General features: G+C 41.5%; 1 protein-coding gene and 1 pseudogene across 3 annotated transcripts in view; one reads left to right on the top strand and one right to left on the bottom strand.

Moving 5' to 3' along the window:
• Nucleotides 1-14,916, bottom strand: part of LOC136850619 (BRCA1-A complex subunit RAP80-like) — a 203,384-nt gene extending 188,468 nt beyond the window's left edge. For 2 of the 3 annotated variants that reach the window (XM_067124313.1, XM_067124314.1), the window contains exon 1: nt 14,713-14,916. In XM_067124313.1, the coding sequence (XP_066980414.1) occupies nt 14,713-14,785 (73 nt within the window). In that variant the 5' untranslated portion in view covers nt 14,786-14,916. The remainder of the gene's footprint in view (nt 1-14,712) is intronic. The other variant, XM_067124315.1, reaches the window with a different exon arrangement.
• Nucleotides 14,917-25,720: 10,804 nt separating this feature from the next.
• Nucleotides 25,721-27,193, top strand: part of LOC136850618 (FMRFamide receptor-like) — an 18,244-nt pseudogene continuing 16,771 nt past the window's right edge.

Here is a 27,193-nt window from a genome sequence, read left to right as displayed (position 1 = left end):
AAATAGCAGAAAGGATAAGACATAGAAGTGATAAAGGAACATGTTCTTGCCAGACTGCAAGAAAGAAACAAATATTTGGTCAGGCTGCTCTTCTTCCTGTTCCTCCATACATGACTCTATAACCTTAAAGGTGCTGATCTCGACACATTTGCTGCAAGGAAAGTCAGACGAAATCCACAACTGACTGATGTTGAGCAAGTTAACTCCCAATCGGAAGAAGACGTGATAGAGACCATAGTTGATTTCTACGTTGTAGATTTAGGTTAAGAATTAGGTTTAGGGTAATATTAAGACTGAAATAGCTTTTCTTTAGGTTAAGGTTCTTTTGATAGAAGGGCAGGGAAACTATAGGATTAAGACTGAGTAGAGTAAGGTCTGATGAACTATAGTGATCATATCAAGTTTTTTGGTCACTGTAATATTTAAGGAAATAAAGTAGGTTAAGGAAAGCAGAGGGTTTTATTTTGTAACCTCTATTTCATGAGCCTTTACTTTACAAGGGTAGTAAATAATCTTGAACTCCTGAATGTGCTTCCGAAATCACGGACCTTAAAAAGAATGATAATGCATTCTTGGACAAAGGACGGCTGGGGTTTTTCACAGAGCACCAAAGATTAGGGGCTGATCCTTTACGGTTTTTGGTTCTTTCAAGGTATACTCTCAAAGCTCTTACAGGACAGGGGACTTTCTCTTGATCGGATGGACCTAGTACTTCTGACAGGCTCTTGATTGAAAAGGAGCAAGACCAAGGGTTAGCTGGGTCCTCATTCTTGGCCAAAAAATCCAAAATTAGCGAGTATACAGCACTGCCTTGTGAGAAACCTATCCTTTTATCGATGGCATAAAGCTTGCTGGCTCTCTTGGCTGTAGCCAGTGCCATCAAGAATAATGTCTTCTTCGTCAGATTCTGAAGTGACGATGAATCCAAAGGTTCAAACAGCGACCCTGACAGCCAGTTGAGGACCACATCCAAGTTCCAAGCAACTCCCGAGGATTTTGCTTGCCTAATAGTATTCAAATGTTTGATTAAGTTGCTGATGTCTTGGTTTGAAGACAGGTCTACTCCTCTATGTTTGAATACTGAACTCAACATCGCTCTGTAACCCTTGATGGTCGATGTTGTGAGTCCTTTCGATGTTCTAAGATATAATAGAAAATCTGCGATTTGGGCTACAGATGTTTGAGAAGAGGAGATATCTCGCTTCCGGCACCACTTCCGGAAAACTGCCCACTTGGATTGGTAGACTGCTGAGGAAGATTGTCACCTGCACTCAGCAATAGCCTCTCCAGCTTTCCTTAAAAATCCCTTTGCTCTGACAAGCTCCCTGACAGTCTGAAGCCTGTCAGCGCGAGAGTGGATAACCCTTGATGGAATCGGAGGAAGTGCTGCTGTTCGAGAAGACTTCTCTTCTGAGGAAGTAGCCTTGGGAAGTCCGACAAAAGGCTCATCAGATCGGGGAACCACTCCTTGTGTGGCCAAAAGAGAGCGACTGAGGTAGCTGACACGTTGTTGTGTGCATTGAACTTTTTTAACACTTCCCTCACCATGCTGAAGGGAGGGAAGGAGTAAAGGTCGAGGTTTGACCAGAACTGCAGCATGGCATCCGTTGCCCATGCTTGCGGGTCCGGAGCCGGGGAACAATGTAATGGAAGACAATGGTTCCTTGACGTCACAAACAGGTCTACTGATGGCTTTCCCCACAGCTTCCACAGGCCGGTGCACACCTGTGGATTGAGTGTCCATTCCGTCAGTAGAACCTGTTTGCCATGACTCAATTCGTCAGCGAGGAGATTCATCCTGCCCTGAATGAAGTGGGTCACTAATTGGGTCTCGTTGCTCCTTGCCCATGGAAGAAAATCCTTTGTCGCTTCGTAGAGCATAAAAAAATGGGTCCCTCCTTGATTCTTGATATAAGCCAGACGGTCATGCTGTCCGAATGAACCGCTACTGTCTTGTGGAAGTTTAGCGTTGCAAAGTGTTGAAGAGCTAGATGAATCGCTTTTAATTCCTTTACACTGCTGTGGAGCTTCCTTTCGGTAGGCAACCATGTTCCTGACACCTCCATGTCGTTGAGAAGGTTTCTCCCTGAAAGGGATAGCATAGCCTTCTTTCAATACCTTTTACACCCATGGCTCCACATTCTTCTTGTTCCATTCTGTCAAGAAATTAGAAAGTTTTGCTCCCACTGGAACACGGAGAATGTACGTCTCATTTTCTCATTTTTGAAGTGTTGTCTCATTAATGGGTTTTCTAGTTGGTCTGGAAGTTCGGAGGTTGGCTCTAGGTCAGGACTGGAAACAACCTCTAAAACCTCGAAAGGGCTGTTGCTGCAAGGACGATGACGTTCTAGTAGCTGTGCTTGTAGTGGCTCGTGCGGGGAACGTAGTACTTTTGGTGGATTGAGTGAGGAGGTCCTGAGTCAACCAACTTCTGCAGCTCCACTGAAACCCGTTCCAGGGTGTTCTGGAGGAACAAGCTATTCTTGTCCAGGGGGGCAAAAAGAAGCGAAGAATGTTGCGATGGGGTGACTCCCTTTGCCGTGAACGAGCACCACAAATCTCGTTTCTTGAGGACTCCTGTTGTGAAGATGGTTGCTAGCTCTAGTGCTCCATCTCTTACGGCTCTATCAGCACACCCCAGTACTCCCAGCCAGTCTGATGTTTATCTGGAAGGGCGTTAATCTTCCATCCTCTTGGCTAGGGCTCCCACCGTCTAATCCAGAAAACTAAAGATCTCAAAGACTTTAAAGATGTCCTTAAGCAGATGGTCTAATTCCGAGGCTGTGAAGAGAATTCTGGCAGACGAGAAAGCAGAAATCGAAAGCATCTATGATACTGGAGAAGTCCCCATGAGAGGAGGTAGAAACTCCCAAGGACGGAGCTTCTCCAGTTGCATAAGACAGATACTTCTGCCTTATCAAACGAAAGGGAGGCGAACAGAACACCACCTTCCCGACTTCCCTCTTCTCTGCTAGCCAGGCATCCATGCGGCTGAAAGCTTTCTTCGACGACGAAAACAACACCATACGTGCCAGTCTGGCGATACCTGGTGGTTGTCGCATCAAGTAGGCTGAACCCAACGAGAAAGGGACAACTGGAGAGAAGAATGACGGGTAACAGACCAGGAAGAAACTGAGCAGTGCCGAGTAATGAGAGGCAGGTTGCTCCTCTTCTGCAGGTTCCTCAACGGACAGAGCAGGTGATCCTGGGGGTTCCATGGTGTCTTGCACTACTGGAATTGGCTTCTGAAGGAGACTCAACACTCTATCAAGCCGAAGTTGAAGCGGCACCAAAGAAGGATCTTTAGCAACAGAGGGAAATTCTTTTGAGGCATTCGATACTGGAAGTTCTCCTTGTGGGGGCATGAAGAAATTAGAAGTGGGGCAGACTTCGAGAGAGGTGCCCACAGCGACTGGATGCACGGACGTTGGGCGCCCACTCGCTGTTGAAGCAGACACTAACTCCTTGGAAGCGGTTGCATTCTCCACGGACACTTGGCGCCCCATGGATGAGTGCTCGGTGATCTGACGTTCCCGCTCCAAGCAGTCAAACAAGAGCTCTTCTAACTCGGAATCTGGACACCCACGAACAGGGAAGGCAGACACTGCGCGCCCATGCGATGGGTGCTCGGACGAAGTGTGCTCATTCGATGGGTGCTCGGACATTGGGCGCTCTAGAGATGAAAACTGGACACCTAACAATCTTTGAGTTGGTGCTTAGGCTATGCACACTACTAACGTCACTGGGCGCTCATACTCTTGGCACCAATAATCTGGACTGGCAGACACTGCGTTTGGGGTCAGAATGCACTTTTGCACCTGAATGGGAGCGAGAATCTCTCGCTGGCGACTCCCAAAAACTGCAAGAAGGGAGAGGGCTACGTTCTCTCTCTCTACAGCTCGTTTACAAGATGGGGGCAAATCAGAATCCAAGGAAGTGCCCAGCCTTTTCAATGGCCTAGAAACTCTGGCAAAACGGTCACTGCGTTTCTTTGATGAATCTGAATCATTTGAAAATAGTGCATGTACATCCATTCACACACTTTCCAACAGCGTTCTTCCACAGCCTGAGACTGACGGACAACAGGCTCCTCAGATGAGGCGACAACCTTGAGAGCAAACCCAATTCCGACCTCCCTTGGACTGCCAGTTTGCTTCCTCCCAGGTTGGCAAGGGGAGTTTAGCAGGGACCTTGGTCTAGGAGCATCAGTGGGACACTACAACAGCCCCCTCCACTGACACTTCACTGACACTACACTATTAAATTTGTCCATTAGGACCTTCACAGAACTCCCAATCTGGGAAACAGTATTGACAAGTAAATTAAATTTTTTATCTACCCGTGCTTCTAAATTGGCAATGGCATTGGGTTCAGCAAAATGAGAGTTAGGTAAAGGGTGACAGGAAAGGCTGGAGGGCTGGAAATGGGAGAAAAAGCTGTCAGAGGCATTGAAGGGATAGGCATAACATCAATACCAACTCCTGGAGAATGACCTATACTAGGAAGAACAGAAGGTCCTAGCTGTAGCTTTTTGATTCAGTCACGCTGCAATTTGTCTAGTGTGTCTGTAAAGTCTTCCATTTACCCTCCCAGTCTTTAATTCACACAATTCAATTCCAGAGTAACAAATTTGTTCCCTACAAGTACAACAAATGGTATGAGTCATATTTGCAGAAGTGAGTCTAGTTTGCAGCCTTTGCTGCAGTAAAAAGGCAAACTACCAGACATAATGGACAAAATTCCAATTAAACAAGTCACAATCCAAGAAAAATCCAAATTCTACTAAGCTAAATAGCTGCCTGTGTAAAGTACTTCACCAAAGATGACTCCGACCATGAAAAATAAACAAGAGCTGCTAATAACTGGTTCAGTCATTAACCAGCAGAAACGAAAAAGCTCTTTAGCACACTGTACCTATTCTTCCCCGATAGTGGGTGGGGCAGTATGCCTACACCCAAACACTCACTGCTCAGTTTCAAATTTTGAGCTGCATCACAAAGACAAATTATAGCTATGTAATTATCTGGTAAGTTACTTATATAAAACATAATTTTGGCTGAGGTGAAAGCTGATCTCCTAGCCGAGTCGATAAGGCCGGAGAAGTCTCCCTGAGAGGAGGCAGACTCCCAAGGAAGGCGCTTCTCGTGTTGCATAAAACCTATGACTCGACCTAGACAACTTGGAAAGCGGGAAACAAAAAACTGCTTTACCTTGCTCCCTCTTCTCAGAGAACTACCCTTCTACTTCATTCAGTGCCTTCTTCGCTGATGAGGAGAGAACCAGTTTCGGTAACCTCAAAGAACCAGCTGAGGGAGCTTCTACAAAGAAAGTTGACGCAGGAGAGGAGGGAGTAGCTGGTGAAAATACGCTTGGGAAGGCCGCTAGCAGGAACCTCAAAGCAGACTATGCTGATGAAGGAACATCTTGATCTGGAACGACCTCTTCTTCAGAAGAAACAGGAGAAAGCGATAAGTCCGCTGTCGTCTGAGCTGTAGGAGGAGTTTTATGAAGCAAACTTAGAATGTTATCTAGTTTGCTCTGAATCAGGTCAGCCGAAGAAGGAACACTGTCCGAGATGACACTACAATGACGAAACTTGATGGCAAACGGGTGCCAGTGGGCGCTCATCTGTAAACGGAAGCTTGGGTGCTTCGGCGCTAGTTGCTGGCCGTTCGGGCGCTGATTGTAGAGGTGAAGGTGCTGGGCGCACAACTCCTGACGGAGGGTTCTCTTATGCAACGAAGAACATCTATGCACCACAAGGCGCTTTGGCGCCAATTTACAATCGTTGTCTGATGTAGCAAAAGATAGTTGCTCCGGGCTATCCCAGTGACTGCAAGAGGGCGCGCTGAATCCTTGCCCTTCTTACAAGGCACAGGAGAAGAGATCTCGAAGTCCACTGCACGCCTTTTCAGTGGGCGACTTGTCGGCATAGCACTATGAGTGCCTGGGACTAAAATCCTCAGAACTGGAGGACATACAGTGAACACTCACTTGAAGACCTTTCTAACGGCCTTTGGTTGCAGTCTGGGATTCATCAACAGACTGAACCGAGGGGGCAACTGCTCAGGGGCAGACCCCACCGACCTCCCTTAGGCTGCCAGTTTGACTCCTCCCAGGTGCTGGGGAGTATGTCAGGGACCTTGGCCTATGAGAATCGGCGGGCTGAACAGCCACCTCCTCCACTACCACTGCATTAACACTGGGCGCCATGGGGCGCTCTGACTCAGTTTTATCCATTAAAACTTTCACAGATGACACCAATTTAGCAATCGATTGCACAATTAATGATGGTGTTGGGATTGGAAATGTGAGAGCCGGGTAAAGGAGGGGATTGCACAGAGGTGGAGGAGATGGAACAGGATCGGAAGAAATTACAGGTGCAACTGCATCCAACTTAGCAGATGAATCCTGGCTAGCCAAGGCTTTACTAGATTCCCTGGCAATAGCTTTCCTCTTTCTATCTCTCGCTGGTTTCTTAAGATGTGAATCTAAAGTCTTCCACTTCTTTATATCCTATTCACTACATTCCTCACATCATAAATCAACTGAACAAGTTGGTCCCCTACACTGAACACAAACAGTGTGAGAGTCGTAGGGTTCTTTAGTAAGTTTAGTATTGCAGCCCTTGCTACAATACCTAATACAGGCAGTCCCCGGTTATTGGATAGCCTCAGTTATTGGCAATCCGGTTTTACGGCGCTTGTCTAGCGACGACAATAACCGATTTTCGACACCGATTCCCGGTTATCGTCGCTGATCGCTGGTTATCAGCAGCACTGATCACCAGTATCGGCGCTGATAACCGGTTATCGGCACTGATAACCAGGGATCAGTGCTATTATCGCCGATTTATGGTTATCGTCAAGCTGTCGGGAACGGAACCCAGCCGATAACCAGGGACTGCCTATACTAGAACTACTAGTGTCAGACATCATGGAAAATTACAAAGACAAGTCCAAAAAAATGGGCAAAAAGTCGTGAACCAATGATCAAAACTCCCCTAACACTATCTAAATTGTGCCGAAAGGCTACAAAAATAAATACTTCACCAATCGTAGATAGAACAAACAACCAGCAAAGTATAAATTTCAAGATTCAAGCTGCTGCCAGCCACAGTCCTTCAACCAAAGCCGGCAGAAACAAATTGAAGCTCTTTGTATTACGTTGCCATAACCAAAACAAACTAGCGTGACCCGCAATTTCAAAATTTTAAGCTGCCGGTTAAAAGAAACTAATAGCTTTGTAATTACTGGTTAAATTACTTATATAAAAATGCCTGTTGTTTCCTTACTTGATAAGGAAGATAAGGAAGCTGCTACAGGAAGGTACTGCCTCTATTGGCGCTTTCCTTATCGTATAGTGGCGAGGTTTTATAGCCGAGGCTTGCCTACTTTGTTAGTGGGTACCTTGTAGCAAGGATGATTCCAATTGCTGACAAAGGTAATAATGTTGCCCCTGCCCAGGGCGCAGTACAGAGAAAACGACAATGAAATAAACATCACCTAATACCACAAAAAGTTAAAAACCACTGCCCAACTACGAAGGACTGGAGGGCACTCTGGTACACTGTACCCCCAGGCTCCCTTAAAAAACTCAACAACCTCAAATCAAGGCGAAGAAAGGAAGGAAGGATTACTTCCTATGCTTCTTCCCCCAACACCATGCCAGCCACTGACTTTGGACCCAAAGTACTGCAATTATTGTAAACTGTTTCAATTTCCTGCAAATAATGAGTTTAAAAAGACTGACTTACATTTCCAAAAAGTTGCTTGCAATATCGAGGAGAGACAAATTACGCTTGAGCGCCAATGAAGTGGCTACAGCCCTAATTTCATGAGCTCTCACTTTACACAATGGAAAAACCTCCTCTTCAACAGAAGAATGGGTTTCCGAGATGAGGTCTCTAAGGAAGAGTGCCAGGGCATTCTTGAAAGTGGCCAAGAAGGATTCTTAACAGAACACCATAAGGCGCTTGAAGGACCATGAATCTTCTCTGTTCTGTGAAGATAAAACCTTACAGCTCTCACAGGACACAATACTCTCTCTTCCTCATTTGGGCCTACAATCTCAGACAAGCTTTTAATTGCAAAGGAACGAGGCCATGGATTGGAACTGGACTCATTCTTGGCTCGAAATCCCAAGGAGAAGGGACAGATAGCATTCTTTTGGAAAAAACCACTCTTTTGTCTATTGCATGGACCTCACTGATTCATTTTGCGGTTGCTAAAGCGACTAGAAAGAGGGTCTTTCTTGTTAGATCTCTCAGGAAAATCGAATGCATAGGCTCAAATCGGGGACCAGACAACCATTTAAGGACCACGTCCAGGTTCCATGGCACTGCTAATACCTCTCTCTGTCTCGTAGTGTCAAACGGTCTAATCAGATCAGATAAATCCTGTTGTCTGAAGACAGAGCTTAACATGGCCCTATAACCCTTGATCATCGAGGCTGACAGGTTCCTGTTGGTCTTAAGATATAGTGAAAAGTTTGCCATTTGGCTATAGATGTCTGAGAAGACAACACTCTATGCTTCCTGCACCATTCTCTGAAAATTGTCCACTTAGCCTGATATACTCTATCAGAGGACTGTCACCTGCATTTACCAATAGCTTGCGAAGCCAATCTTGAAAACCCCTTCTTTCTAAGAAGTTTCCTGACAGTCTGTATCCTGTCAGGACCAGAGTAGACAATCCATGATGAAAATGCCAGAAGTGGAGTTGTTTTAGCAGATGAGGTTTTTGAGGTAGCAGCCTCAAAAAGTCTGCGAGGAAGTCAAGAAGATCCAGGAACATTCCTTCATTGGCCAAAAGGGGGCCACTAGGATCATTGACAGATTTTGGCAAGTCTGGAATTTGTTGATCACCTGTCTTATCATGCTGAAGGGGGGAAACGCACAAAGGTGACTGTTTGACCAGTCCTGAAGCATGGCATTGGTTGTCAATGCTAAAGGATCCGGAACTGGCAAGCAAAACAGAGGGAGATGATGGTTTCTGGAAGTCATGAACAGGTCTATGACCGGAGTCCCCCAAAACTTCCAAAGATCCGAGCAAACATTAGGATCCAGAGTCCACTCCGTGGGTAACACCTGTTTTCGGCGACTTAGCTCGTCTGCCAAAACGTTGAGCTTCCCCTGAATGAACTGAGTAAGAAGCTTGACTTGAAATTGCTCTGCCCAAAACAGAAGATCCCTTACTGTCTCGTAAAGGGAGAAAGAGTGTCCCCCTTAGTTTTTGATACACGCCAAGGCAGTCGTACTGTCGGAGTGCACTGTGATTGTCTTGTTGTATACTTCTTTGAAAAATTGTAACCCCAAATGAACTGCCTCCAACTCCCTGACATTTATGTGCCAATTTCTTTGTTCCAGGGACCAAGACCCTGAAATTTCCTGCCTCCCAACAGAGCTCCCCAACCTAGGTTCGACGTGTCTGAGAAGAAGTCTAGGTAAGGGTTCAACAAAATATTTCCCTTGCGACAACCTTCCTTCTAAGCTCCACCAACACAGATCCTCTTTTATCTCTGGAGTTACTCGGAATACGAAAGAGTCTGGGTATTTTTTCCTGCCCCAACTGATTCTTAAGAAGAATTGGAGCGGTCTCATATGAAGTCTGCCCAAGAGTACAAATTGTTCTAGGGACAATAACATCCCGAGAAGACTCATCCATTCATTGGCAGAGCATTGGTCTGGAAGAAGAAATCTGGGCACTATCTTGAGGCAAGACTGTATTCTCTTTGGTGAGGGAAAAACTTGAAAACTCTGAAGTCTTTTATCATCCCTAAATAAAGAATCCGTTGTGAACGTTGATCATCAATCCCAGCTCCTGGACTAGGAGAAGAGTCTTTTGAAGGTCCTCCAAACATTACCCTTTCAGTTGGGCCCAAAGTAGCCAATTGTCCAAGTAAAGGGAGATCTTGATTCCCATCACATGGAGCCACTTCATTAAGGGAGCGAGCACTCTGATAAATACTTGAGGCACCGTCGATTACCCAAAACATAGAGCACGGAACTGGAACACTTCGTTCCCAAACACAAACCTCAGAAATTTCCTCAATTCCCAATGTATTGGGACGTGGAAGTACGCATCCTGCATGTCAATAGATGTCAACCAGTCTCCCTGGCGAATGAATGACATGATGGTTCAATTTGTCTCCATCTGGAACTCTGTCTTCTGAACAGACATTCAATGCGCTGACATCCAGGAAGGGCCTCCAGCCCCCTGAAGCTTTGGGCACCACAAAAAGACAATTGTAGAACTCCAGAGAGCCCACATTCTCTACTAATTCTATCGCCCCCTTCTTGAGAAGGGACAACAATTCTTCTAAGAGGGCCAAAGACTTCTTTGACCCTTTGGAGTACGCTGACAATCTTATTGGAGAGCTGCTTAAAGGTGGCTTTTCTTTGAAGGGGAATAGAATAGCTTTCCCTCAGAACGTTGACAATCCAGGGCTCTGGCCCCTTCTCTCTCCACTTCTTCCAGAAGGGAAGGAGCCTGGCTCCTACAGAAGTTCGGACAAAATTCTCACTTGTGAGAGGCAGAACAGGATGAGGATCTCTTAATGGCTCTGGAGACAAATCTGCTGGACGAACAGGATCTAGAAAGGGATCTTTGTCTACTGCCATGAAAGGGCCGAGTCTGCAGCGGGGAGACTGTCCTGGAGGAATGAGCGGGCACCTCCTTAGGTCGCCTAGAGTATTGGGCAAGAAGATCTTGCGTATTCTTCTTCTGAAGATCCAAAGAAAGCTCCAGAACTGTAGCCTGCTTGAACAGGTGATGATGATCCAGCGGGGAAAACATAAGGGCCAACTTCTGGGAGGGAGTCACTCCCCTAGAGATGTAGGAACACCACAGTTCTCTCTTCTTTAGAACTCCCATTGTGTAAAGGAAAGCTAATTCCTGGGAACCATCCCTGATTCCTTTACTGATACACGAGAGGACCCCCAGCAAGTCGGAGGCACTATCTTCAGGAATGGTAGAGCAGTCCTTAATCTTATAGGGAAGAGGGCCCACTGCCCAATCGAGAAAACTCAACACTTCGAACACCTAAAACAAGTTTTTAAGGTGTGAGAGCTCCGTCGAACTGAACATGATCTTCGCTGAAACAAAGGCAGATCTACAAGAAATCGATCAACCCAGAGAAGTACCCCTAGGAAGAGGCAGAAACTCCCACAGAAGGAGCTTCCCCTGTGGCATAAGAGAGCTGCCTCATCTTGGACAATCTAGAAGGAAGCTGAAAATGGCTCTGCCTTGTTCCCTCTTCTCCTCTGCTAGCCATCCCTCAATAACACACAAGGCTTTCTTGGCAGAAGAAGAAAGCCCTAACTTGGGTAGTCTCGATGACTCGGAAGACTGTGACTCCCCAAGAAAAGTCGATGCGGGCGAAGAAGGAGCTGCAGGCGAAAAGCAATTTGGGAAGGTAGCAAGAAGATACCTTAGTAGTGATGCATAAGCTGAAGGACGGGCATCTTGAGCAATAACTTCTTCCTCATCCAAGGATACAGGAGACAAAGCCAAGTCCGTAGGTTGGGGGGTTGGCATAGCCTTCTTCAACAGGCTCAAAATACTGTTGAGCTTGCTGTGAATCGAGTCTACCACAGAGGGTGCTTGCTGCTAGAAGAGGGTAAAGCCTGAGGCATGGAAGTTCAAGACAGAAGAATGCCCAACTGCTCGGGGAACAACAACAGCCAAAGAGTCAAAGTGTCGGCGGCATAAGCACGGTGACGTTTTGGTGCCAACAGAAGATTGGGTGCCAAGGGAAGCTTGGGCGCCACTGGGCACTTCATCTTAGCTGGCGAACCATGAATCAAAGAGTGGATGGGCGGCAACAGGCGCTTGGGCGCTTTGCGACGCTCTACAGAAGACAGGCTCTCTGACACAGCAGCACAAGGAGCCAACGAGCACTGAGACAATTTCGGGCATTCAGCAGTCAAGGGAGCTTCCAACACTGCAGGGCGCTCGGGAGCCAGAGGAGTCTCGGGTGCAAGAGGATGCTCAGAAGAAGACGCCTTAGACGAAGAGCGCTTACGAGAAGCAGGATGCTTGGAAACCGCTCTCTGACTCTACCAAGGGAGGAACAGAAGGAAAATGTTCCGGACTGTCCCAATGACTGCAAGACGGGAGAGGACTGCAAACAGGTTCCTTGAATTTCTTACACTGCACTGGAAGAGAATGAGACACATCACCCGCATGCCTTTTCAAAGGGCGTGATTCATCCACAAAACGCCACTGGCCTCTGGGAGAAGAATCATCTGAGCTAGATGAAAGACGATGCACATCCAGGGATACGTCTTTCCAGTGGCATTTGGCTGCAACCTGGGATTCAACAACAGGTTCAACCGAGGGGGCGACTACCAGAATCAGCAGGACGGGCAGCCACCTCCTCCACCAACACATCACTAACACTAGGCGCAATCGAGCACTCCACCGACACTGCACTGGCACTAGGAGCAACAGGGCACTCCAAACCACTCTTATTGTCCATAACACCTTAAACGAAGGGGCTAATTGCGCAATAGATTCAACAATCAATTCGAACTTTTTATCAATTTTACACTCAGGGCTGGTAATGGTGTTGGGTTTGGAGGCAAGAGAGCTGGGTAAAGGAGCGGGTTGCATAGCAGGAGAACTGGGTATGGGATCAACAGAAATAACAGGAACTTCAATCTCGACATTAACATTATCAATGTCATGATCAACAGATCCTGACTAGCTAAAGACTTTCTAATCTGCCTGGCTGTCGCTTTTCTCTTTTTATCTCTAGCCAGTTTGTTTAAATGAGATCTTAAAGTCTTCCACTTCTTACTGTCCCAGCCTACACATTCACTACATTGCAAGTCTTCTGAACAAATTTGTCCCCTACAATCTGTGCAGATAGAATGTGAACCGTAAGATTCCTTAGTCAAACACGTATTACAGCCTTAGCTGCAATACCTAAAGCTAGTCGAACTTGAGTCTGACATTTGGAAGAAACAAGTCAACTAAAGTCAAAATCAGTAAATACACAAGTCGTTATAAAGAGAATCACAATACTGTAAAGGTAAAAAAACAGAGTCTTACCCTATCTAATAATGCCAAAAGGCTATCAAAGCATGAATACTTCATCAAATACCAAGAGAAATCAATAGGAAAGGCAAATTCCAAAATCAGAGCTGTTGCTAAAAGCTGGTTTACAGCCATTAGCTGGCAGAAACAAACTGAATACTTTTGCTCATTTTTCATTGTTTTCCATGACGCAATAAATATTTGATATATCTTTGTGCCGATCTTGACTTTATGTAGTGCAATGAATCTGGACCCCAAAACTGCATGATTACTAGCTCTACATTACTGGTAAACTAAAAATAAGCTCTTTTCATTTTAATGCTTGGTAGAACTAAGCGATAGCTCTGCATGGGCTATTACTTTGGAAATTGATTTTTCCTATAGCATTTTGGTTGCTTATCAAGAATTTACCATTATTTTTTGTTGGTCGACTGTAATTAACCTGTAATCAACCTCAGAAATTGTATGCTGGCCATCCTGGAATGCTATCATGCATGCGCAGTTTTATAGGGGAGCTTTTGGTAAAAAGTGGAATTTCATTCGCCCAGGGGCAGAGCCCCCCAGCTAAGTAACATGGCCTGCTAGGTTAGGGTTCGTTAGGTTAGTATAGTTCCTTTCATAATAGGTTTCCTTAGCCAATCCCTTCTTAAACATATGGCTCCCTAATGACTTGCACATGCGCGGAACCATTCCATAACAACAAGGAAGAACTATATAGTAGCTCCGCTGTCGCGACTGCCTTCTAGCTTAACTTTTTCTACAGTTTTTTGGTTTGCTAATTATGATTTACCTTTAATTTTTGGCGCTTGAGTGTAATTAACCTGTAATTAACCCCTGAAGTCCATCCAACAAGGGGTTTCCATACACGATCTTCACAAGACAGAGCACGGGTACGTCTGTTTCGAACGGTTCATATCCCATCCGGCAAGTGCAATAACTTGTTAACGTATGGGTACCCAACACCACCCCCGGGCCAGTACTAAACACGGTGAAGGGACATTCCATTTGGCTGACAACAAACAGATGCACCGTCAGTATCAAAACCCCTAAAAGTGTAGAAAAAACCAGTTGAAAAGGTAAAAACAGGCGCGGAGCTAATATATAGAATTACCAAAAACAACACGGCGGTCCAGTCTTGCTCCCAAGGTTTTCCCCCGGCCAAAACCCTGCGTTCCCAAAGGGTCCCCCAACCATTTTGGGTAGATAGGCTATGAGGTTAATAATAATTGACCAACAATACACAACACCAACTCCTTCATCAGCAACACTAAAAGGACAGGCTAGGAGGAAGAATCAATTTCCAAGGTAATAGTCCGTGCGGAGCTTTTGCTTGGATTTACCTAACGCTTGATTACGGGTACATGAAGGTTGCCTATGTTCGCACCGGTTAGCCTAGAAGCCTAACCTAGCCTACGGTAGACGAGCCTGATCAAGAGAGGTTGACTAGCCTACTACCTGAACACTAACTGACACTGACAATTTGTAGAAAAATGGCAAAATGGAATATTTATCTCTAGTCTCGCCTGGTAAGTTACAACAAACACAACTTTATTGAAAAAGAACTGATCACATGAATGTGCAAGATAAGCGCGATAGGCGAAGTTGTTTTCCCGCCCAGTCGCTTTCTTCCCGTTATTTAACTTTGGATAATCAATATTCGGGTATGGCTCACCTTGCAGCTGTTTATCAAGTTCTTTCTCCTCCGTTCGAAGCTTTTCCCTTTTTGTCACGTCTCTTCTTATCATATTGTCGATTGGTTATATTAAGTTTAGAATTTATTAAACTATACATCAACAGATTTTCGTTCAGGTCAGTTCCGTTTAGTCGAGTTAGGAACGTAGGAGGTTTGCCTTTGCATCGGCACCTCCTAAGCTCCTTAGTCCCCGTTTCTGAGCTCATTTAGTTTCATGTCTCTTGTCTTCCACATTCTGTGCTATATGTCTTTTTTTCTGTTCTGTTCTTTATTCTATAAACAACATATTGCCTACTATATTTCTGTTACTTTCCTGATTTGGCTGCTATAGCTCTGTTTTTATTCTTCGTTTGGTTCTGCTTTTCTGTATAAATTGGTTAATATCTTCTGCTGCCCCACACGATATGTACGACATATTATATCCTCTGCTATGCTTTTCTTGTTTACGCGCTCGTAATTTGCTCTAGCTCGGCAGAGAATAATTACTGACGCTTTTTGTCATAAACTCAGTCTCTCTTATTATGCTTTCCCTTGCATGTATATTTTTTAACTACTCTTATAGTTGACATCTTCCTTCCAGTTTTTACAATCCATTTCTCTTCGTTTTTTTATTTCCTCTCTTCTTCCTTTCATCAATTACCACCTATTCCTTATAATTCCTACATGCTTCTATCCTTTATTGTTTCCATCCTCTTTCACTTCCTCTAGCACACCGTTAAATGGAGAAGAGGACAAAGTCACTACAAATCCTTCGTAACTACTACCTGGAAATGTATATGAAAGTTAGCCATAAGTTTCCTACATCGCACAGTGGGCCAGGAGGTGGACAAAAACCAAAAAAATTATTGTTTAGTTTTATCAAAATTATATTAAAAACGTAAATTAGAATAATTTTTAGAAAGGGAACCGTATATTATATTATTATATTTAAGGAGTATGGGTTAGACTGGCGCTATGGTTTTTAGATGCAATCGGCTAAGTACATTCTCTCCCAGTATGCTAGTGATTACATCAGAATTGGTGCATGTAGCATCTGTGATATTAGGTCTGTATTTCATTAGTTTATAAGAGAGTTTCAGCAAGTTTACTACATGTTATTTCTGCGACTAAACATTTCAAATGTTGTGTATAACATGTTACATCGATATTTACAAAAGTACTTAAAATATTTTTTATTTAACAAAACAAGTGTGCGGCAATTTTTTCGCTTGCATTTGCTTCGTATCTCTTATGGAATTTATTATACTAGAACTTGTGTAGAAAGTGAAAATATTTGTTTTCTTTTCAGCAATTTGCACTTCGAGCTTTTGTGGGCAATAATAACTGAAGTGCTACCTTCCCTATCATGGCGCCATTCAACCGGCGAGTCTGAGAAACCAAACGGCATAAGGTGACTATAGTTGCTAACGAGTACTTCATCACCTTAATACTACGTGGTGTTTTCAAAGGGTCTGTTGCAAATCCCATCCTAAAAAGTTGGAGGGGGTTGGGTCGCTATAAGTTTTGGATTTTAAGGTTCAAAGGATTTGCTTGGTTTAGGGCAGGAAAATATCTAGAACCTGTAAATTAGGAAAGACATGGAGCCATTGCATAAGGAAATCTTTACTGCTTATACTACAGTTCCTAATTTGCAATAGAGATCATCAGTGGGTCAATGGCAAAGCACTTAAAACCCAACCCTGTGGTTCTGAGATCGATCCCAGCTGGTTCAGTTGAAGAGTTAGAGAAGTGTTCTTCTGGTGCTGGAAATTCACTTCTCGTTACTCACCCATAAATGAAATTCTTAAATGGAACTAAAAGTGAGACTATAAGAATGCTCAGGCCCTTATGTTTGAAAGTGATTTTAGAGCAGTACTTATATAAGAGGGGACGAAGCACTTCAGGCTATTTTAGTTAGTTTTATTTTCTATTACATTGTAAGCTAATCTTGTTTAATTCTTTTTTTTCAGCTTAAGAATCTAAGATATCCCAAAATGGGTTCAGCAGTGATCATTACTTACTCTGATCTTTATGAAGAACTTCATAGAGGTATCAAAAGCAAAAAGATAAAAAATGTTAATGACCAAGATGCCAAAATACTATTGAAAGATTTTCTTTTCAGCATAACAAATGACAGTGAAATTTCGGAGTCAATATCTGTTAATTTTCTCAAAAACTTTAAACCTAAATGGGTAGTTGTACAAAGGAGCAAGATTAAATTTACAAAGAAACATGCTGATTGGTTGAATAACATCGCATATGAGCGGAAAGAAAGTGCCCATGCAGGCCCTGGTCGTCCTAACAAGACCTTTGAGATTTCCAGTGAAAAAACAGGGAAGCGTAAATCAGAACAGCTACTTCTTACTTCGCCGGGAAGAATGTTTTATGCTGCATCTAAGATTTTAAAAACAATAGGGTACAAAAATTTAGCTGAACAGCTTTCAAATATATAATTGAAAACAACTTTTGGTAACAAAAATGAATACTCTCCCGAAGAAGCATTGGCTCAGGTAATATTTGATTGTTCACTAAGTAAGAGATGTTATCAACTCTTAAGGTCTGGAGCTACTGAAAGAAATAGCAAACTTTATCCAGCCTATAATTTAATCAGGGAAGCGAAAGAAGCGTGCTTGCCAACACCTGCTTCTGAATGGAGAATTTCATATTATAATGCAGAAATAGATTTCCAGGCTTTGATTGATCACACAGTTAAAAGAATTATGAAAATCACCGATTTCGAGAAGCTTGAAAACTTAGCAGTTGATATGTTATACCTGGACTGTAAAGTTGGTTTTGATGAAACATCCGGACAAAGTATTTACAAGCAAAGCCTCTCGGCTAATGTTGAAAGAAATCTTGCTGCAGAAAATAGTCTATTTATAGCAAGTATGGTACCGGTATCTTGAGCTAAATGTAAGTTTACTGAATCCTGAAAACAAGGTTGTTATCAGGAAAAACACAAAACCATCATCACCACTCTTCTGTCGACCAATTAGATTCAAGTTTTCGAAAGAAACTAGACAAGTGTTAGTTCAAGAAGAACAGTTTATACAGAACTGTATTTCAAATTTACGACCTACTGAAATATCCGATGATTTATTAGTGCACCACAACGTAAGTTTGACCATGATTGATGGAAAAGTGGCAGCAGCGCTATCAACAGTTACAAATTCAATGCAGTGTTGTTCTATATGTGGAGCCTCTCCTAAAATCCTAAATAACATCGAAGAAGTGAAAACCCGTCCTTTAAGTCAAGAAGCATTGAAACACGGCTTATCTACCCTTCACGCATTGATTAGGTGCATGGAATGTTGCCTACATAATCTTACAAAATTGATATAAAGAAATGGCAAGCACGTACTTCTGAAGAAAAGTCAGTAAATAAGAGGAAGGAATCGATTCAAAAAAAAGTTTCGTGATGAAGTAGGTTTAGTAATTGATATGCCAAAACCATCTGGTTTTAGTACATCTAATGATGGAAATACTGCTCACAGGTTTCTCAAGAATGCAGAAATTGCATCCGAAATTACTGGCCTCGATCAATCCTTTGTTTATAAACTTTGTGATTTTATCAACATTGTCATCTGGTCTTGATTTCAATGCAGATAAATTTGAAAGGTTTTGCTTGGACACTGCCAAATGTTATGTACAAAAATATAACTGGTACTACATCCCCAAAGCTTGCATCGGTTATTAATTCATGGTGCTTCAGTGATACGCAACTTCAGTCTACCAATTGGCATATTATCTGAGGAGGCACAAGAAGCAAAGAATAAAGAATTCAAGAAGTTTAGGGAATCTTTCACAAGGAAAACGTCACGAATAAAGACAAATGAAGATTTAATGAGAAGATTACTTTGTTCATCTGATCCCTTGATAAGTTCTCTAAGAAAAGTAGACAGACCTGTAAAAACTGAACTACCTGAAGAAAGCAAAAATTTAATCGTCCAAAATACTCTTTGATTTGTATCATGTAGTCTTAATACGTGTTAAAGTTCCTTGTTATTTTAGATTTCTTTGAAATGAATTAAATGGTTTTATTTCTATATTCATATTACTATAGTATAATAGTATAACCAAAATGTTATTCTTTACGTTCATTAAAATGAATTATATTGTAAAATCTTTAAAAACAGCATTTGATAGAAATAATCTTATTTTTTATAATTATATTCTTAACTTTTCTGCATTGAATATCAAATAGGTATCAAATATAAATGTTATATAGTTCTAACCATATATTTTATCTAATACACAAAATATGGGTAAACATATCATTCATATTATTAAATATGCTTATAAATACAATACTCTAAACGTTTATAAAAGAAAATTATAAATAATACTTGGATTTGAAAGCAAAAAATAATTTTGTCCAAAGGGTTACTGTTCTGGCCCACTGTGCATCGGTTAGATAAACCATTTTTTCGTTTTTTCTATACTGTATGGTTAGGACTCAGTTCAGGGTTGAGGCTTAGCTTCTGCAGCGGCGCCAGCAAAACAGTTTAAACAAGTTTCACTTTTCACTTTGATTTTATGTACTGCCCTCCACAGGGATAATTCCCTCTCTGGAGGGCCCGTGTACGTTTTCAAAATTAGGTGCTTCTCATATTTTTTTTATAATAATTGTCTCTCAGTGTTTTCTCGTCAGTATCGTAGCTCCTGCAGAATAGGAGAGTCTTTAGTTCCTTTTTAAATTTGCATTCTTCTTGTATGCTCTTCACTTCAGGTGGTATTTTGTTGTATAGTCTTGGTGCGCAGTGTACAAATGCTCTCGCCTGACTTACAATTTGTTCTAGGTTCAAATAGCCTATATGCTTCACTTGCATGTCTAATTACAATATTCGTTTCGGGTCTAAAGAAACTTAAGCGGTTTCTCAGATATGTTGGTTCATCATATTTTAGTGCTTTAAAGACTGTAAGCAGTGTTTTATATTCTGTTCTAGCTTGGGAGCCAATGTAGCTCAATTAGTGCTGGGTTTATTCTATCACGGGAACGTAGTCTTTTTATTAATCTGGCGGCTCTATTTTGTGTTCCTTTCAATTTTCTTAATAGGTAAGTAGGGAGACCATAGTACATAACGTTGCAGTAGTCAAGCCTCGAAAGTATTTGGTTGCAAATTGCTGTTTTCAGAGTATCTCGTTTAGGTATTTTCTAATAAATGCAATGCTTCTAATACGATAGTTACAGGTTTTTGTAATATGCAATCTATGGTTTTTCATCGACAATTTATTATCAATAAATACTCTTAAGTTCCTCACTGATGCTACAATATTTCTTGTTGACGAACCAATAGTTATTCTTTTGAAGTGTTCATATTTTCGTGGTGCACTGTCAGATCCAAATAACATACTCTCAGTTTTGTCTTCACTAAGTTTCAATTTCTTCGCCGACATCCATATTTTGATATCTTTCATTATTGCATCGGTTTTACTAATGGTGTCTTCTACCGTTTCGACAGGAAAATAGAACTATCATCTGCATACAGTTTATGCTTAACCTTGTGCTTATTTAGGATTCTAGACAATTCAATTGCGTAAATGCCAAATAGCAGCGGACCCAGAACGCTGCCTCGGGGCACTCCTTTTATTAGGTCTTTCTTTTCTGATTTCACATTTGATATAACCACTGTAACGTTCCTATTTTCTAAGTAGCTTTTGTACCTTTTGTGTACACCATCTTCGATGCGTACTGCTGTAATATTTGTTTTTTTTTTTGTTTAATTATCAAGTTGTTATTACTACTAGCGGCTTGATATTATGTCAATTGTCCTGGCTTACATTCGGAGGCTACCATTCATTTTGGGACAATTAACTCAGACTAGCCTATACATAACAACTCAATCCTGGGCATAGGCTAAACAAGTGTAACACACCGGCTTAGGCTAATATACCCCGGACTACTCTTAGCTTGAACTGGTACTTGACGTCGTAGACGGACGAGTCTTCATTTTGTAGTTAGGGTTGAGGGAAACGCCGACTCTCGCGGGTTGTTTAAGTCTTCATTTTGTAGTTAGGGTTGAGGGAAACGCCGACTCCCGCGGGTTGTTTAATGCTTCTTAGTAGATTACATGGTGTAAACAACTTACTCCTAATGTTCCTTCCATAACTGTTAGAACTGGTTCTTACATAGGTACTTATACTGGTTCTTGTACAGATACCCTATACTGGTTCCTGTAATACGAATGCCCTAGACTGGTTCCCTTTTACAAGGGAGAAACACGGCATTTCAAATGAAAATAAGGGGAGCTACATCCATTTCCCCTCTCAAGTCGCCAGACACGTCTTGAACAGTGCGAGTTGAGCTTACGCAACTGCGCACTTGGTTGAACTTACGCACTTACGTATGCACACTCGAGCATAGACAGTCTCAATTTCGAGTGGTTAATTCAACTTATTGATAAGATGAAAACCAATTCGTTTTTTCAGTCCACCAATTATGAAAGGTATTGTCCTTCATTCAAAAGAAGGATTTCCATAATTACACTGCTCTCAGGTCTTCAAGCAGTAGATTGTGGTTAACTGCGTCAATTGCCACATTTTCCATTTGCTATAATTTCTACCGTATCATTTATAATTGCACACAATGTAGTCTCTGTTAAGTGGTTTTTTCTGTATGCTGACTGATCATCAGGTATAAGTTGAGTTGTTTCAAGCGTTTCCATGTTTATTTGTGAACTTCCGTTTCTATAAGTTTTGATGAGTACGATAGGTTCGATATTGGCTACAGAAGCTTAGATTTTTTTTATCACCTTTTCCTTTATAGGCCGGCTTTATACAAGCAACCTTTTCACTATTTTGGAAAGACGCCTGTGCTAGACTCATGTTGACAATATCAAAATATAGCTCCCGCAACTGATCAAAGTTTTTTGCCTCTTATATCACTTATGAGAAACGGGTCATTTTCACAATAGGTGTTTTTTACTTTTCTCATCGTTTTTTCAGTCATTCATGTTCAGTTCTTTAAACTTACTGTTTGCTTTTGTCAATCACCGGGAGATCAGTTCTAAACTATGACAGATTCTTTCAATTTTTTCTTCAAAGCAGTTCACAAAGTTATCGGCCAGGTTTTTGTAATCACTAGTTACAACAGGTAGAACTTTTTCTTTCTTGGTTCCCAATATTCAGGTTAAATTGTCATGGATTTTTTGGGGGATTTTTCTCTACACTAAACATTTTATTGTAATATATTTTCTTGGTTTTCATAATCAAGTCGATGTAATGATTTCTAGCTGTTTTATACGGTGACCACACTACTCTTTGATTCTTTCGATCTTTCCCATAGATCTTCCATTTTTCTTTTCTTTTTCTTAGCTTCATGTTATTCACTGTTAACCATTTGGCATTTTCTTTAACTATTATTTGCCTGTTACTTCTGGGCATTTATCGTTGTAGCTTGACGCCAATATGCATTTGCTATAGAATGTAAAACAGCTTACACATACTTGCGAGAGATTAGACTAATAACATTAAAATTATAAAGAAAATAAAAAAACACTAAAATTTTTAAAAGCTATAAGAATAGCTATTTTGATTGTCATCCATTTACTTTTACCATTTTTGTATATAATACACTCTCATAATCCTTTGCCGTTTTATCCATGAGATTGTTAAAGTTCTCTCTTTATTAGGTCCTCAGGCCTCTGCATGCTTATCCTAAAACAGTTAAGGTCAGTACCTTTTGTAACTCTGCCTTCTCAGCAACTGTCATAAAGCAGATTATTCTCAGACTTAATCTACACTATAACCCGATTCGCCTATTTGCCTTCTTTCCGAAGGTTATGGGTGTTTACGTGCACCTAACAACAACATGCGGTCTTCACCGGTTCCAATATGGTTACAGATGAATCTCGTTCCCATGATATCAAGACTGTTTGGGACTCCCTTGTAATCGCAGACAGAACCCTCAAACTACGTAGTGAAAAGCCGATTCACACATCAAGCCCTGAGTTTGAAGCCCCAGAAATTTTAGGAGACTTACCAAACAAAGGGAACTTGGCCATTGTGACCATGTCTTCCTGCCCTCTATAACCATCATGTACAAAGAATAATTTTCATTAGTTACTCATGGCCTATTCATTTTCACCACTTTCAACACTGATGATTGATTTTAAGGAAGATCTTTAGTCACTCGGAAATATCACTCTACAAGGGAAATTTATCCACAGAAGACTAACAAAGGGATGGAGTCGGGACGCCAAGAGGAGTCCCAGGTGAACTTTCATTACAATGTAGCATCAAGCACTTTTCATAAAAAAAAAAAATGCTGAATTCATGACCCTAATTCGTAGCTAAAAGATGATTTAATTAAAAGAAGTAATATGAAATGACCAGTCATGGATAATTTTTCAAGGAGACTCAATACTAACGATTTTAGTCAAGAAAAAATTATAATTACTTACATTCAGATGCAAAACAGAATCAGGTTACAGTTCGTGACAGATGAAGTTTGCACAGGTGAGTTGGGGCTGAAAAGTCTAGAGCCTACGGCCAAGGAAATATCCGGGGCTTGTTGGCCATTAGCTTCCTGTTTGCACAGTAAAGAGGGAACCTGTCCAAGATAGCCATGCCTAGACGGCCAAGGGTTTGTTTCCCTAGAGCCTGTCTGCTGCCTCTGCCACTCATGTCATACCTTTGATAGAACAGAAAATAGAAAAGGATTAAGTTTAGGATGACTTTCATAAGAAGGCGAAGAAAAAGAGTAAGCAACAGGAGGCTGAAAAACAAGTCAAGAAAAGAGACAACTATGTAAATATCTATCCAAGGCAGATAAAAGTGGCATTCCAGCGGATCATTGATAGTTATAGAAGTTTCCTTTAAAGAGTAAATGAATCAAAAGAAAAAGTGGGACTTGTTTGAATATGCCAGACCTGCCCAAGAAGCCTCCCCAAGGTCACAACTTACGTGGGCCCAGCAAACAGTTTCTTGTCTTCTATCTGCAAAACAGCCAACCCACATGATTTGAAGTTACCAATGACACCTCTCTCTCTCTCTCTCTCTCTCTCTCTCTCTCTCTCTCTCTCTCTCTCTCTCTTGAATTTAACCATAACCTGAATGGATTTTTTTCTTAAATTTTACTAAGAATTATATTTATGTGAATTTTACTTTAAAAGGAATTAATAATACAATAACCCAAAAAACTGGAAATAACATTTGTGAAATAACTGAATTTTTTTTAGTGTAATAAATATAGATTAAGAGCCTTAATTGCACTGGAACTTCAAAAGACTTCGGTGAGCAGGTAAGAGTATACCTTGTTTACTGGTTACAATTTGCTGAGCATTGTGTTTGCAGAGACTCCGTGCAGTGAGACCATCAAAGGAGAGATTAATGTCAGCTGTCTTCCTCTGGGAGCCCCAGGAGGCATCTACTACAACCAACAGACATTCCGTTCAACAGTGGAATAACTGGAGAAAGATCTATAGGTTGTGCATCAGACTTTAGATGGATGCTACCAGCAGCTTTCGGGTGCATCAGACACTAGCAACAAGCCGTATGTGGCACCAGGGTTCTGCACTTCTTTTAAGGAACTTAATCCAGCCAGCCAATAAAAACAAATAAGATGGGTCCCTGACAGCCCTGTATATTCACAAACTTTACACAAATGAGACAGCCCCTAGGAGCTCCCCAGCCCCAGCACTTCGAAACCACCAGCCACCGCGATGCTTTCCCCAAATCAGAATTCGAGAGAAATTGGTTCTTGTTACACTCTTTATACTACCTCCCTCTTTCAGTTAACTAGCTGATGCCTATTTCACTGCTCAGGCCAACAGAGCCGCTGTGGGACTTATCAGAACGTGTTTACAACTGTCAGCCTCGTACCCTGCTGATTATTTTGGCAGGAATAGCAGTAGAACACTAGGCAGTGAGGTTCATTTATATATATATATATATATATATATATATATATATATATATATATATATGTATATATATATATATATATATATATATATATATATATATATATATATATATATACTGTATATATATATACATACATATATATATATATAAATATAAGAAAACAATTTCTCTTAAACACAGAATAAAGTTACAAAGATTTGTTGAATGTGGGAGATTTAAAAGAAGTAATACTGAATTATGGAAGAATGGAATAGAGGGTTAGTATAGGTTTGACAAGGCTTAAGAAAGTGGCAGTTGAGGACACAAGGAAGGCAATTAAGAGACTGAAAAAAGGGAAGACCCCGAGAGTGGATGGGACTACAAGGAAGACGCTGCCATATGGTAACGAAAGTGTCAGAGGTGCGTAAGGTAGGTCTAAGCGGCACGGATGAGAGGAATAACTGTTCCTTTGTACAAAATTAAAGGTGAAAGAGGAGTCCGTGCAAGACGAGGGAAATAGCAAAGTGTGTATCGAGGGATTAATGCATAAGGCCCGTGAATCCTCTGTGTACATGTATGAAGCGAATAATGTTGTGGAAGTTTTCTGCACACGGGGCTCATCCCTGATTCAGCGCTATATCCGAGTTTGAGGAAATGTCTTAACTTCGAAACAAGAAATTTTGTATATATATGTATATATATAATTATGTATATATGCATACACACATTATATATATATAATAGTCAGGTCAGTCAGCTAGAAAATTAATTGCTACCATGGAAGTGCCAATGGTTGGAATTTTAATAAGCCTTCTCACAAGGCATATAGAATTTATATTGAAGGAGTGAGAACTCATGGGAGGAAATGGCCCCTGAATGGCAGATGAGGTGTAAGATGGAAGGTAGCTCAGAGAAGAGTATGACATCAAATATCATAAACAGAGTGATGCCTTTGACATATAGGTACAGACCCCTCTATCAAAACAAAAATAAAGGAGGCTTGGCAAATCCTGTGGGACAGCTTGTTTGGCAGTAACCAGAAAATGCTGGGGATAATCGAATCTGTTTACCCACTCGTGTACGTACAGTCATGTGTCAGGGAGATAGAAAACTGCCATTTGCTACCTAGGGACTGGTCACACACGTTTTGCTCATGAAATTTTAATAACTGAGAACCCTCAGACACTGCAATCACTGCCTGATCCTTTTTAATAGTGTGACACTTGCTGGTTCAGTATCTAGGCCTCGGAAATTTCAAGAGTAGATTCCTTCTTCAATGCCACGATGAGCTTGGTAAGTATATTTTGTCCAGGGTTCTTGAAGAGAATGTTGGAGATAAAGTTTTTTGTACTCAGTTTTTATCCACTTTTATCAGCTCCTATATGCAATCTTATAGATATGAGGTGTGAAAGAGTAGTATTTACAAAGCGTTTATTGACTGCATAAATGGCCATTGAACAGTCTTATCAAGAATTTTTTTCCAGGACAAAAATAATGATTTTACGTGTAGATGGCTATAATTTCGACTCATTATAGAATAAGTTAATCAAACAATGCCGTATTACATTCGTAAGCAAAATTACTAAAATTATCCCTTTTTCTCTTAGAATTTTTTTAGGGGGTCGATGATGTATGGTCCAAAGACCCCGGGCAAAAGTTATTTCTAATTTTTGGTGGCTATTCGGACCCGTCTTCCGGGCATGGCAGTAGTTTACCGATATGCAGTGCAATACGGGGATGGCCTTGACATTAATCTCCAGTTTGTTTGTTTATTTATTCCTCTGGTAACTAAAGAGTCAGAAACTGGGTGCGGAATCAACTTTTTTATTTACCGGGTTTTTTACTGATTTTTTTTTTTAGCTTGACTCAAGCAAGGGAGCTTCGGTTTTTTCACAGTGGCTGAGCCACTTTTCTATTGCTTCCAACACTCATGAACTAGGAGCGGCAAATATTATTCAGTGTGCGATAGAGCACGTGAGGCATGACCTGGATGAGATTTGTTATGTCTTCCCCTATCTTTGCCGAGAGTCGTATAGCCTTGATGTCTCGGTGGGGTGGTTAGCATTCTAAGTGTCCTGGCTGCCTCAGAACGAGTTGCTCGCTCGGTAGGCGAAGCTCATTCGCCAAGCAACTCATGTTCATTGTGATCGATACTCGGAAGAGAGTTAGTGACAGTATTTCAGGCCACAGAAATATTGGTGAAATTGCATTTTACGCCGTGGCGAGGTTGTGACATATCATATGATTTTTAAGTTCGTGATGAACAAAAGTGATAATCTTGATTGACTTGCAGGATTGGATTGAAAAAAACATTATCGGCTCGATTATTTAAAAGTTATATCAAGATTGACTTGCAGGATTGGATTGAAAAATCGGTACCGGCTCGATTATTTAAATGTTATATCAAGATGAATTTCGATATCTAATGAGTAGGGCCCTAACATCTCAGCTATTTTTGAATGGTATGTTGCGCGATTAAAATAATCGTCAATCCAGTGTCAGATGCTAAAATAGACATCATTACGAGACAATAGCAAACCATAGGAAAATATGGGATGAAGATAAAGAATATACTGCGATGTGTGTGTTTATGTACACTAAATCATTCCAAGTGATACATTTTTCACGTTAAACA

This window comes from Macrobrachium rosenbergii, chromosome 22, assembly GCF_040412425.1.
Source record: "Macrobrachium rosenbergii isolate ZJJX-2024 chromosome 22, ASM4041242v1, whole genome shotgun sequence".
Lineage (NCBI taxonomy): Eukaryota > Metazoa > Arthropoda > Malacostraca > Decapoda > Palaemonidae > Macrobrachium > Macrobrachium rosenbergii.
This window is presented reverse-complemented; position numbering and strand designations above follow the sequence as displayed.